This window comes from Haliotis rubra, unplaced genomic scaffold, assembly GCF_003918875.1.
Source record: "Haliotis rubra isolate DU_JTF1 unplaced genomic scaffold, ASM391887v1 Scf61, whole genome shotgun sequence".
NCBI lineage: Eukaryota > Metazoa > Mollusca > Gastropoda > Lepetellida > Haliotidae > Haliotis > Haliotis rubra.
In genome coordinates, this window is record NW_025767313.1 from 413,798 (window position 1) to 428,520 (window position 14,723).

Sequence of the window (14,723 nt, forward strand, 5' to 3'; positions counted from 1 at the left end):
AATTTTAATATCACGTTGTGAACTACTGATGTAGCAGATTCATGTTGTTTATGTTGTAATTTATCAATAAATCTAAAATAATTTAATAGCCTACAAAAATCGATTTTATTTTGTCAATTACCGCTAAAACGTCACTTGTCAAGTGAGTGAAGTCTATCCAGTCTGGACAAGTCTAGACTGCCTGAAATAAGGCATTGTTCTGGGCTCCTCTTGGATTTGATGTATTTTTAGACATATATTTTGAAATCATGTGATTTTATTGACCAAATGTCAGTCTAGTTAACACACATACACACGCACGCACAACTCTAGTGTACATATAGCTAACTCCACGTAGAATGTATATAGCTTAAACATGTTTAATGAAACCGTAATATTGTTTTATTATGATTTTCCCTTTTGCTTCTAAGTTGTTTTCTTGGTGATAAACAAACCATTTGACCCTTTTATATTCGTTATGTAAAGTCTGTCTACCGGCCATTGTTCAAATCTCTTTCTTTCCACTACTGAAGAGACCTCAGGCCTATAGTTCAAAGTCAGCTTGCAATAATGGCATACAACCACAATGTTTGCAGACGTTGTTTTCTATGCACAAAAGCATGGTGGATACATGCCGTTTGAGATTGACATCCAATGATCGAGGGAAAAATAACTTGTGAAACGCCTTTGAGTGATCTAGATGTAGTTCAAACAGGGCGCTATAGAAATGTGGCACATAACATACCAGGTTTGCGAATATGAGTTGTATTATTAGAGTTCATTAACAACTTACATTTACACGTACATGTAGTAGGATATGTATGGTAACACTGCAGTAGATATTTTGTCCTTAAATCAGTGTAGTAAGGTCATGCCAGCAAAGAGTGGAACTCATCTTCAATTACAATTAATGTATACTATGTACACAATCTGTTTTCTCTTGGAATAGTATAATATCTGTCCTTCTCGATCATAAAATCATGTAAGGAACATCTTAAATCTGGACATGAAACTAAGAATTTTCAGAGTTTAAGTTGAGCATGTCAGATCATTTAGCATAGAGTACAATTAAGGCTCTCTGATTTGAAGCGCAACCACGAGGATCACCATTCATTTATATAAAAAACAATATCAGTATGTATTGACCCTGTACTGGATGAAATTATACATAGGATGAATATTATTTCTTATGACACTTCGCATGCAATTCGAGTAAATATTTGCATCATATTTTGTGTCAAATCTCTTATCCAATAAAATAAGGCCTTGTTTATAATATGACCAATAGATTTCCAGGGACATTGACCTCGGGCCTTGTCTCTCTTACCGGAAGTAATATTATCACGTTGCTTTCACCGGCTCAGAACACAAGGGAGCAGTGTAAACGAAGTTCGCAACAATGATTCGAAGTGTTGCAAGTCCCAGAACATCGAGATTGCTACAGGTACATTATGATTCCTATATACAAAAAGATATATTGTGTTTTCTCATGTTTTTGTAAGACGTGTTCCTCGAAAAAATATTTCTTGGCCTCAGTTCACGTTTCCTGGTGCATGTTGTATATTCACTCATAAAATATATACATCCCTGCCAAACCTCGATTTTTAATAGTATTTATAATCCGAGCTGCCTTGTGTGTGAACCAGTTGCCTCACCATCCTGACTGAGTTTGTGTGTCGTCGTACCCTGATAGATGGTCAATGTGAAGGTCGTTTGTGAGTTTAGTAGGGGCCGTTTAGTATCTGAGAGCTGGTCTTGCGTTAGAACGTCGCTGCTATTTGCTTTTCATCTATTTTAGGTCATCGGACAGACGGTCACATGTGCTTATTATGGCATGTTGTGTCAATCGTCTGCTCTCAGTTAACTTCATATTTTCATCATCCACTCTGTCATCCCTTCTTGCTCGGCTTTACTAAATCCCTGAGGTCCCTTCACCTAGGACTAGCTATCTTAGGGTAGGCAACCATCAGCTCTATCCTCAGTCCATATATCTCATCTTCCCCCCGAGATGTTTTGGGGGGAATGTCAAGGTTATTTTTTATTCCTGCAAAAAGACAGACACTCACTCACCTACTTTTGCTCTTGTTCATGTTGTATATTGTTGGTTTCAGCAAGTTATACGCCACACTCGTCAACAAGCACGTTTCCGGTCTAGTCTGCCATGGAATACAGTTGTGTTGTTTGTACCACAACAAGAAGCATGGATTATTGAAAGATTTGGGAAATATCAACGAAACCTACAACCGGTAGACCATTTAATCTATTTTGAAAATTGTTACCTTAGCATGATTAATCACGCTGAGATCATGAACAACGTGGGCATTGATGTTCCAGTAACATAATGTTATCCTCGAAGCTCATGAATTTGATAACGCAAGTATTTTTTGTCTATATATATTGGCATTGTCAGCACAGAAATGGATGTATCATCATGTCATGCACGATTCACTAGGAAATGCAGGACATTGGATTACTGTTATCTTTTTTAAAAATATCTATGTTTTCTCCAAACTTTACCAAACTGACAATGTTGCAGAAATCTTGAAAATCATATTTTATTGTGCAGTGTGTGAAGCCCATTTCTGGTGTCCTCTGACATGATATTGCTGAAATATTGCTAAAAGCAGCTTAAAATTAGAACTAAACTTACTCACTCAGTACTGTTGTGGGTTTAACATGTGCAAGTCAAGTAATTAAAAAAGCAGACAAATAGGCAAATATCTGTGTATTTTGTGTTAGCTGTGAATATCATTTGTGAATTTTTATACCAGACATTAAACAACACAAGTGATGCATACATAGACCTAACTATATTTTGCAACTTTTCTTGTTTCAGGGTTTAAACTTCATTTTACCTGTTGTGGATTCAATAAAGTATGTGCAGAGCCTGAAGGAAATAGCTATTGATGTTCCTCATCAAGCTGCCATAACACTAGGTAATGGCTTTGTGATGGCGGTGTATGTCAGTCACAATGTACATCACACTACACACATGGTTAAGTAAAGTTGGTGATACAAGGAAAAATGATGAAAAGTATATGATTCAGCGTAATGATTTGTTTGCATCTTCATGTTATGAAGGTGTTGGTTGCCATGTTGATTTGGCCTTTGTGCATTTTCTTAAATTTTACTGCAAGTATTGACTGTACCGGTAAGTGGTTGCTGGCATACTTGTTTAATTTTGGGTAGGAAGCATCTGTGGTGTTTTACCCTGTTTACCATTGTTTGTTGGCATCAATAGTATCCTTCATCATTTCAGACAATGTTACACTTACAATGGATGCTGTCTTGTATCTGAGAGTCACAGATCCATATAAGGTAAGTCCTTTGATAACCATTCCTTAAGTCAAGAATTAGGCAAATATGAAATGGAATATCAGTAATAACAATGTCCCATTTATGATGTTTATCTTAAGACTGAGTCACTTGACACCATTGTGTATTCATGACACTGATAAAACATTCAAAGTGGATTTATAAAGAACAAGGGAAATAACTGTTGATTTCTAAAGTGGTCTTTGACACAGATCTGTTGGCCATGTGTCTAAGAGACCTCTTACAAACAGGTCATATATCATGTATTAATAGATGAGATGTGTTCGTGGCATTTTTGAGTCAAGACCTGCTGAACGTAAGTTCTTGGAACAAATTCCAGATTCTTCCTCATCATTTTTGTTTTGTCAGCACCTAAGTTTATCATTTTTACGTGTGTCTATAAAGACTATCAATCATTCCCTTTATGCCACATGGAGCTGCCCTGTTGTGGTAGAACTGATGAGTCAGTGTGTTATGTCTGGCAGTGATGTAATGCATGTGGTTACTGTGTCACTTCCAGGCCAGCTATGGAGTAGAAGACCCTGAGTATGCCATTACGCAGCTAGCACAGACCACCATGAGATCCGAGATAGGCAAGATTGCTCTGGACACAGTGTTTAGGGAGAGAGAATCACTCAATGTGCTCATTGTTGGTACGTCAATCAGGACTGTAAATTTCTTTTCATTTTCATCAGAGTGATATAGGTTTTCCTGCAGACATCCAGGAATACAACTGAGTCATAGCTTTGGGTTGTTACAGTGCTTCTTGTAAAAGACAGTATACTCAAGTGAGATTTGAGTAAACGTTTGAAGCAGTCTCCTTAAAACACACCTAAGACACTTTATTTTGAAAATGTTAAATTCAGCACGATCATTTTTTTTTTCCAAAAGATGCAAAAAGAAGTTTTCACTCTTACAGCACATCACAACATTCATGATTCAGCTGTAGAGTTGTCACCTCTACAATGTCTGTTTGATCTACAAATGATCTTGAACATGTTCACAGACTATACTTTAGAAACGGCTACTTTTAACTTTTAGTCAACATATTAGTATCATTGGCCATATTGGTTGTCATACCATTTCAGTTGCACATTCATCATCACCCACAACACCTTGAAGCAGATGGACATGAGGCACCGGGGAATGTAGGATGCTTTCCAACAAACATGGCCGTGTCCTGATTTTAACGTTTGAAAATTGGTTAGACATGTTTCAGAAAATTGGATAGGGAACTTTGTGTCTTAACCAGGTTAACATTTGGGTTAATCAGATCAATGCTATGCTGTGTTGAATTGGTGATGTGCAGTTTTTCTTATTCATGATGCGTTGTTATTGTAGATGCACTTAACAAGGCATCCGAGGCTTGGGGCATCACATGTATGCGGTATGAAATCAGTAAGTCAGTAGTTGTACTCTACAGTTGTCCGTGTTATCTCCACATTATGGTAGAAAAAAATTATGGTATTTGCTCTTCCACAATTTTGATAATAGTAATGGACAGATAATCATGATTTGAACTATAAATGCTTCAGTTCTTATTCTGTAAAACGAAAATCATTGTCATTATGCATCACTGATATGATGACAGGAACATTTTGCATCACTGATGTGATGACCGGAACATTATGCATCACTGATATGATGACAGGAACATTATGCATCACTGATGTGATGACAGGAACATTATGCATCACTGATGTGATGACAGGAACATTATGCATCACTGAAGTGATGGCAGGAACATTATGCATCACTGATGTGATGACAGGAACATTATGCCTCACTGATGTGATGACAGGAACATTATGCATCACTGATGTGATGACAGGAACATTTTGCATGTTTGATTGCTTGTTTAGTATTTTCATATGTATCGCCTCTACCTTTATTGTCATCATGGTTGTGTGTTTTGTGCAGGAGACATCAAGCTACCATCCCGAGTTCAGGAAGCTATGCAAATGCAGGTTGAAGCTGAGAGAAAGAAAAGGGCAGCCATATTGGAATCTGAAGGTAGGGTTAGTTGGTTTCTTTTCCCAGGTCCTGTCATGATCCTGATGTGTTCCCCAGGTCCTTTTCTGGATCTTGTTAACATGTGTTTCCCAGGCTCTGTATGTGAAACCCGTGAAGATCCGGGTTAGAAATGGTCTTCAGCAACCCATGATTGTCTTCAGAGGCGACTAGCACGATTGGGAGCACACGTCATTGTATCTCTGTTGCATAGATCGATGTTCATGCTTCCCTAGGTCCTGTATGTGATGTTGTTTGTCATGGTGTGGTTTCTGACATGAGATGTATATTGCAGGTATTCGGGAAGCAGAGATCAATGTGGCTGAGGGCAAGAAGCAGTCTCGGATCCTCAACTCTGAAGCTAACAAGACTGAGCAGATCAACCAGGCTACAGGTAAGACAATAACACATTAACAGGTAACATTCAGCAAGTGGTGGTTACATGGGACTGACATTCAACATGTAAAGGTTCTACAAGTAGTGGTGTATGGGTAATCAGCATTCAACATGTAGAGTTGTACAGGTGACTGACAGTCAACATGTAGTGTGTACTGGCAATTAACACACCAGGTAGAGGTGGTCAGTAACATGTACAGGTGGATAGGTGAGTGTCATTAAGTGTAGAGGTGTCTGTGTGACTGACAGGTAACATGTGTAGGTGTCCAGGTGACTGACAATATCTGTCTACTCACAGGTGAGGCTGAAGCCCTAATAGCCAAGGCTGGTGCTAAAGCCCGCTCAGTCAAGATTGTGGCAGGTGCTCTCTCTCAGAAGGTAGGTGGAATGTTTAAGGGTTAACTACCGTGATGTGGAACAGTGAAATATGTCTTGTCATGGCATCGAGTGAAATCAGTGGGGAATTTACAGAAGCTGCATTGAACTTTCAAAATGTATGAAACTTACTTATGGAACTCTAAACTGTAATGGGCAGTTTTGTCAATCCAAAATGCTGATAACTGACGTTCTGTGTTCTTCTTGCAGCAAGGTATTAATGCAGTATCCTACAACATAGCCGAGCAGTATGTGGCCGCCTTCAGTAACCTGGCCAAGCGGGGCAACACACTGATCCTGCCTTCTAACAGTGGGGATGTCAGCAATGTTGTAGCACAGGTAAGATGGAGAACACTACTAGCTTAACACAGTTACATGCAGCATGGTATAAAATCTCAACAACATTTTATTCACATGTCTGCTTTTAAACATCTCAACTTACAGCGACAATGATATTCAAGGGAAGTAACTCTTTCTGTGTAATGCTGGTCCTATGTTGAAATGATCTTTGCCGTTTCTTACATGTCTAATACCTGGACACTTATGTTTCAGGCAATGGCCGTGTACAAGAACCTGGCTGTCCATGACCCTCACACAGTAGAAGAGGAGACGGAGGAGCAGGGCAAGGCATCGGATGACTCCTTCAGTCAGGAGGACATATTCACATTTGATGATTCACAGTCTGGCCAGACAAACAAAACACTGGGCGATATAGAGAAGCTTCAGAAGCCCAAGGGAGATTCGTGATGATTTGTGTGGTAGTAGAAACAGTGGTAGTTTCCCCCTTGGACAATCTACATTCTTGAAATAATGACAATTGTTCCTATTGAAACTGGTGACCAGAGACCGGGACCCAGGAACAAACGGGGCATACAGACTCACATTATAGTGCGAACAGATCAACTCCATATTTTAAGTTGGCTGCGTGACACAGAAACTATGTACAATATGTGTATATTACTTGAGTGTATGTTGAATAAAACCATGTACAGTGTGTTTTAACTTTGAGAGATCCGACATTCTAGATGACAAGGCGTGAACATCCAGACACATCAAGTAACAGAATTATCCTTACATGGCAATATGATTGTAGACACAAGAAATTAAGAACACAACATATGTACAACGACAAATGTACAACGACAAATGTACAATTTTGATGGGCAATGGTCATTGACATTTTTGGCAAATTATGTACCTTATTTGGCACACAGCAGTCAGCACTGTTTGGGTTGTCCGCTTGATGTGCCACTCTTTCTTCAAGCATTTTTATTCACAGCTCGGACAACATGTTTTACATTTGTTAATCTGACTAAAAGACTTTTTAATGTAACCAGGAACGTGAGGCAGAGACGCCTTGTATTTACTCATGTCGAGTAAGGTCAAGAGGTCTTATTCATCGCTGAAGTACAATTCGACTAAAACGTGAATACATAATAGGTTTAAGAATTTTTTTATATTGCAATGTACTTTTTGCTAGAAATGGTACAAGACCTTGCCAACTTCAATGTACAGGTACAATATTCTTCAATAAATTCAAAGTTGAGACCGAATTAGACAAACGCTTAGTCTCTGAGTATATATTAAATATACCATGTAAACCCATTTAAATTGAAAAGGAGCCCCAGTGAGATGGAAGATTCAGAGACTAATAACATCTGCATTGGGGCTACACATGCTCGGTTATTATTAATTAGAAACCACATCATACAACCATCAGATAACCGTTTAAGTGACAGGCATATTTATTGGCACTCGTTTTAGGCCCTGTCCCATCTTGGAGTCTGACCAGAGTGCAGCAGTCATCACCTCATGTGGCCCAGTCAAGCCGCCCCCCTCCCCCTATTGTCTAAACAGTATTATCTTACAGTTTGGAAACTTGCAACCTACAATGTTACTTGAAGGCTACAGGTGCAAGATCTATTTGGAACATCAACAAAATCATCTAAGAACCTAAAATCTAGACTTGCTTCATTTAGGGCTTTAGGATTGCAGGGGGGGCGGTGGGGTAGCCTAGTGGTTAAAGTGTTGGCTCGCCATGCCGAAGATCCCGGTTCGAATCCCCACATGGGTACATTGTGTGAAGCCCATTTCTGGTGTCCCCCGCCGTGATGTTGCTTGAATATTGCTAAAAGCGGCGTAAAACCAAACTCAGTCAGTCAGTCAGTAGGATTGCAGGGAGGGCTAGGTTATTGGGAAAATATTGTGGTTCAGGTACTGAAACAAACTAGGACCAAATCCAAGGTTCAAAATGGTGCTGTCACCATTACACCTATTATAGATATATCATGGTGACCTTGAATACAGCAAGTATCTATCAGGCAGGGATCTACCATTAATACAGATTGCACATTGTTAAGCATGGGCAATGAAGACCTACTCTGTTCAAAATGTCTGGAGGAGGCCATATTGATTATTTTTCCTTATCCTGACTCATGCTTATTGCTTGTCTCCTTCCTCTTGCGAACGTTTGTGGAACACTTGTATCTTCTATTGAAGCTCCCTTCAATAAAAACAGACGTAAAATCCCTACTAACCATGAGTTATCTGTCTGGCCGTTTTGGCGGGAAAAGTGGCGCCACCGCTCCCACATGCTTCACTCTCTCCTTCGCCCTAGTGGACGGTTGGGAGAGCGTCTGTGTCTTCTATACGGCACTATATCCTTTTATAATTAGTTATTACCCTATACATTACCTTTATAGGGGTTTAGGGAGTATCCTTCAACAATATGGTTTGAAATTTATTCGTATTTTTCACTGTTTATTCACGGTTTTGTCTGTTTGTTCAGTTGTTTACATTTCATGAAAACCTGTTTTCGTTGTAGGTTTAGGTTCTCTGCTGCAGACCCGCATTTATTGTGCCCTAGCTGCACAACACCATGTACTTCCAGCTCTCGCTGCAACCTTTGTCAGCATTTAACCAATATTGAATTTAATAAATATATTTTCTGTGTACTTAGGCGTGCCAAAGACAAATCCAGGCGACTTTTTCAAGTCATGGATAAGCCGGCTGAGTCCCTCCCGTGTCAACTGCTGTCAGACGACCCTCTTCCTTCCAGTGATCCGCCGGAGATATCCTCGGAGGATGGGCGTGGGACGTTGTCCGCCACTTTGAAGAAGAGGGCTGCCACTTCGGACATCCAAGAAGAAGCCATCCTCCACGCCGAGACGGCCACACAACCCTAAGACGGCGAGCAGCTCTACGGGGACGTCTGCGCAGATGACTAGGACTTTCTCGGCTGAGGAAAAGATGGTGGAGGAAAGAGGTGGAGGAAAGAGGTCTCTATGATGAGCCGCCGCTCATCATCCCGGAGATACATCGCCCCAAGAAGAAGCAGGCCTCAGCAACGGTAACATCAGCGCAGTTATCTACGCAGTCCGAGGTATCTACGCTGACGGCAGATGAGCGATCCCTGGACCATATCGCTACCAACGCACAGAGGGCAGCTCATCTATCACCGCAGACATTCAACCCTGGGGCCTTCATGCAGCAGTTCCCGCAGCAGATAATGGAGATGATGGAGAGGCGCAGGAAAGAGATCGACAACCAGCCCTGGACACCACCCACAGAGAGGACCCAGACCTGCACAAAGGACCCACCGCCAACGACACATCGACACATCGGAGAGGCCTTCCATTGACAACCCAGATGAACAGCCTTCGCGAAGGTCTTCAGAGACCGTCTCAAGGACGTCATCAACATCTCACAAATTGTCAAGGGATTCGCCGAGGCATTCATGAACCAAGAGGCGCTCGCCTCGCCTCCGCGCAGATAAGCCCTACAAGCGCAGCTCTACAGGCTCATCTCCCGCGCGATCGCCGCGCGCGCGCAGGTGTCAGCGCAGGTCTCCACACAGATCCCCAGCGGAGGATGATCAACCATCCCAGATCAGCACCCCTTAAACAGAGGATGATGGAGGTATTATCTTCTCGGACGCAGAGATAAGATATTGGATGGCCAACGGACTGGAGTTAGCGTCACCCTCTAAAGAAGAGAATGCAGCACTCGCATTACCTGATGAAGGGCGATGATGTCGACCACGATCACTCTACCGCCAATTGATCCCATCTCGGAAGTTCCAGAGAACTTGGACGCAGCCTTCATGAAAGCAACAAAATCCCAGGCGCCGAATATTCCACAGTTCAACGCTAAGAAGTTCTCTCTACACAATATGGACCCCTTCATGAAGGCACAAGAGATCAATTATAACTACAAGGTCATCAACGACGCCCAGACCAAGTCTTATAAGATTGACGACAAAAAGCTGGCGCAGATAGAGAAGATGTCCAGAAGGATGTTCTTCAGCCTGAACAGATCCAGGGCAGTGAATGAGACGCTCATCGCCAAGTTCAAGGACTCGACCGCAGAGGAGGACCGAAAGATCTACTCTGCTCTACTCATGCAGAAGAAAGACCAGCAGTTTATGATGGACCATCTATCATCCATCTCAGCAGCGTTGACGTTGGCGAGACGAAGGACTACTGGCATCCTGCAACTAGAGCGAACGCTTCACAAAGTCGCTGTACAGAGCCCCATGGTCGACATCATCCATCTTCGCAGGGGAGATTGACGACGTCACCAAAGAAGTTACCAAAGACTCCAGAGAAGTCCTCATGATAAAGTCCATCGATACACTAGCCAGTGTCATCAGGCAGTCGTCCCAGCGCTACTCGGGCAAATCGAAGTTCGCAGGCATCCAGAAGGCAAGAGACAAGAAAATGAGCACCTTCAGAGGAGGGAAGGACTCTTTTCGTCGCCCAGCCGGTAACTATAGAGGACGACCCGGACGAGGCAGGGCACCCAGAGGCGCCAAGGATCAGAGACGATGAAGGAGGGGTTCGGAACGACTGGAGTCTTCCACCATCAGCCGTTCCTGTACAACCTTCACAAGTGGGTGGACGTTTACAAAACTGCTGGGAGAACTGGTGAATTCTTCAAGATCCATTTGTATCCAGCATCCTAAGAGACGGATATCGCATACAACTACAAGCAACTCCGCCGTTGACAGACGAACCTCAGAAGTTCAACTTTACGACCCATCGGACAGAGAGGCTACGAGAAGCGGTCACATATCTACTAGAGAAGGAAGCCATGGAAGTGGTGGACCAGGACCAGTTCTCACCAGGATTCTACTCCCCAGTTTTCTAGTGCCAAAGAAAAACTCCAAAGAAAAGTTCCGACTCATCTACAACATGAGGGCCTTCAACAGAGATGATCTGCGCAGACCACCAAAGTTCAGCATGATACATCTACCGAACTCCTACACCTCGTCCATCCGATGGACTACATGGCCAGCATAGATCTACAGGACGCCTACCTGCATATTCCTGTACATCCGGACTCAAGGAAGTACCTGAGGTTTATACTGGACGGACGACACTACCAATGGAAGGTCCTGCCATTTGGAATATCATCGGCCCCCTGTTTGTTTACAAGGGTGACGAAGCCCATAGTCACATACCTACATCATCGAGGTCTACGCAGTGCATTCTACCTAGACGATGGGATTCAAGTACATCAAAATCCCAAGCATCTCAGACTACAGACTGCTTACACAACTGGGGTGGCTAGTGAATCTCCTCAAGTCGGACCTAGAACCTACACAGGACCTGCAGTTCCTAGGAATCCGGTTCGTCACAACACAGAACCGCATAGTGGTACCAGAGGACCGACTACAACTACGCCCACTACAGCTCTTCATCAATGCTCATCTGGACGACCCGGAACACTTCGGACTCCCGGACGCACTATGCCCATATCCACTATGGTGGACCCAGAGATCGAATGTTTGCGGAGGCACCTATTTAACAGAACCGGAGTGCAAGACGCATCTCTACGTGGACGCATCGCTCCAAGGCTGGGGAGCACATCTCGACGACGAAGTGTCAGGTGGGACATGGACCAAAGAGAGGAGAAAGATCTGCACATCAACATGCTGGAAATGAAAGCAGTACTAAACGCCATACTCCACTGGACAAACATTCTGGAGAATGCTCATCTGATGGTGCATACGGACAACTCCACAGTGGCGTTCTACATAAACAGACAAGGATCGACAAGGTCGGCGAACCTCCTGGACCTCTGCTTTCAACTGTTCAGCATAACAGACAACCTGAACATCCACACAAGAGCATGCCACATTCCAGGAGCCAAGAATGTGATAGCAGACGCACTATCCCGTCCAACACAGCCATCCCCAACAGAATGGATGCTACATCCAGAGATCTTCAAGCAGATCATCCAAGAGATGGAAGTACCGCTAATAGACCTCTTCGCCAGGAGATTCAACAATCAACTGACAACATTCGTCTCACCAATACCAGATCCACAAACATGGGCAACGGACGCTCTAAGCATCTCCTGGGAAGGACTAAACGCTTACGCGTTTCCACCACCAGCTCTAATACCGAGGGTGTTGCAGAAAATCAGCAGACCTACAACTGATTTTGGTCACGCCTTACTGGCCAGTGAGAATATGGTTCCCCATTCTCATACAAGAATTAGGACAACCTCAACAGGTATTCCGGCTACACGTGTGGACTGTATCAAGGCGTGCTAGAGCAAGAGAGGATATTCCACCAGGGCAGCGAAAGCAGTCACACTAGCTCTACGCAAGTCTACACGCACCTTGTACGACGACAAGTGGCGAAGTTTCGAGACAAACGCTGCGAGGAACGGCTTTACAGCCATAAAGGCGACACACCCTCAAGTGGCGGACTACCTTTGTCACCTACGACAAACGAAGCGGTTAAAAGGGTCAACACTCTCAACATACCTAGCGGCATTGAGCTCAGTCATCACCATGAGGACGAGTGCAAAACTGACGAAAGTACCAGAGTTACTGGCCTTACTACGCTCTTTTAAATTGGAGGACCAACAACAGAGATTCAAAGCTCCGGCGTGGGACCTCAACGTAGTTCTACGACATCTCACCAGTGACGTCTACGAACCATTAGAGAGGACATCCTTCGAGTTCTTGACGCAGAAGACGCTGTTCCTGATCGCCTTAGCAACAGCAGCAAGGATGTCGGAAATACATGCTCTGGACTTTGAGAGAACACGATTTGATGAAAATCAAAATACCGTGCATATGGGACTGAGATGGGACTTCATCGCAAAGAATCAACTGCCAGGTCAACCAGACAGACAATTCCACGACCCAGCACTATCATCAGTCCTTGGACCACAGGATACGCAGGACCTATCCTTGTGCCCAGTAAGAGCATTGAAAGTCTACCTACAAAGATCCAGGACCAGGAGACGGAAATTCAAGCGTCTTTCGTCCCGATATCGACAGCGACACAGACGGAGGTCTCCCGCACTACGATATCAATCTGGATCAGAACTGTCATACTACGGGCCTACAAAGCAGCAGGACTCAATCCTCCAAGAGCCTCCAACCCACACGAAGTTAGAGCTCTGGCGTCAACACTCGCTCTACATGGGAATTGCTCTATCAGGACGATAATGGAGATTCTGGAAATCAGACATGGTGTTTGCCAACCATTACCTGAGGGACATCGCCACCGAGGACGTCTCCGGCATTCACCATTTCGGCCCGCTGGTTGTTGCACAACAGTTGACAGTCCCTCAAAGGCTCTGAGACGAAGTCACGCCCTTTTTATCACATGACTTGCAAAAGCCTACACTCGGAAGAGTTCAGCTTTTGAGTCTATATGCACGTCTAAGGACAGACTAGCAGAAGTGATATGACCCAGTACTTGTAAGGATACTCGTACAGGAAAGGGTCGCTTCTCCACTTGATGCTTGCATCAAGAGATGGAGTCGCAAAATCCACATAAAATGTTAACAGAAGCCAGGACCAAAATTTAACAATTGTGGTCCCCCCGTCAGAGACAGCTGGAAGTACAGGGTTACAGCAGCAGCAGCAGAGACTAGCAGTAAAATAGAAGTGCCAACAAGAAGTTCCCATAGGGGGGTATATAAGACGTAAATCACTACATGAAATCCAGAAGTAGCTTGACCCACCACCAAATCCGACGGATTCTACAAGCAATAAGCATGAGTCAGGATAAGGAAAAATATGTAATTTTCTGAATAAAATTGATATTTTATACTTATCCTGACTCATGCTTACTGCTTGTCTCCTTCCTCTTGCGAACGTTAGTGGAACACTTGTATCTTCTATTGAAGCTCCCTTCAATAAAAACAGACGTAAAATCACTACTCACCATGAGTTATCTGTCTGGCCGTTTTGGCGGGAAAAGTGGCGCCACCGCTCCCACATGCTTCACTCTCTCCGAATTATGAGCCCGACACTTTAATTTGCAGGGAAATCCAAAGTGTCTAGTGGGGAGGTTGGGAGGGCTTACCTCATGAGTCAGGATAAGTATAAAATATCAATTTTATTCAGAAAATTACATATTGGATCAGGCCAGTTAAGGAAACTGTCAGTTCATATAACCTTATATCCATTTATCAGCATGGCAGATGTTGCATGGTTTATTGTTCTTTATGCAGTACCAGATACAATGTTGGCTATGTATACATGTGTACATGTACTTGACTACATGTGTAATAGGTAGGAATGTAACATTTTAGAACACATTACTTATTGGAACAGGCACAACTAGGCAGTGCTTTTAGCACCTGCCTCCCATGCAGACCCACAGTGAGTAGCCATAGCA

General features: G+C 43.2%; 1 protein-coding gene across 1 annotated transcript; it reads left to right on the forward strand.

The window, feature by feature from the left end:
• The first annotated feature begins 1,284 nt into the window (after positions 1–1,284).
• LOC124255825 (stomatin-like protein 2, mitochondrial) lies at positions 1,285–7,069 on the forward strand. The gene is made up of 11 exons (XM_046689763.1): positions 1,285–1,423; positions 2,091–2,225; positions 2,816–2,915; positions 3,239–3,297; positions 3,815–3,947; positions 4,636–4,692; positions 5,215–5,307; positions 5,600–5,698; positions 5,999–6,078; positions 6,286–6,414; positions 6,628–7,069. Exons 1-11 carry the CDS (start codon positions 1,379–1,381, stop codon positions 6,820–6,822), a joined length of 1,125 nt encoding a protein of 374 aa, XP_046545719.1. The 5' UTR covers positions 1,285–1,378; the 3' UTR covers positions 6,823–7,069.
• The last annotated feature ends 7,654 nt before the right edge of the window (positions 7,070–14,723 follow it).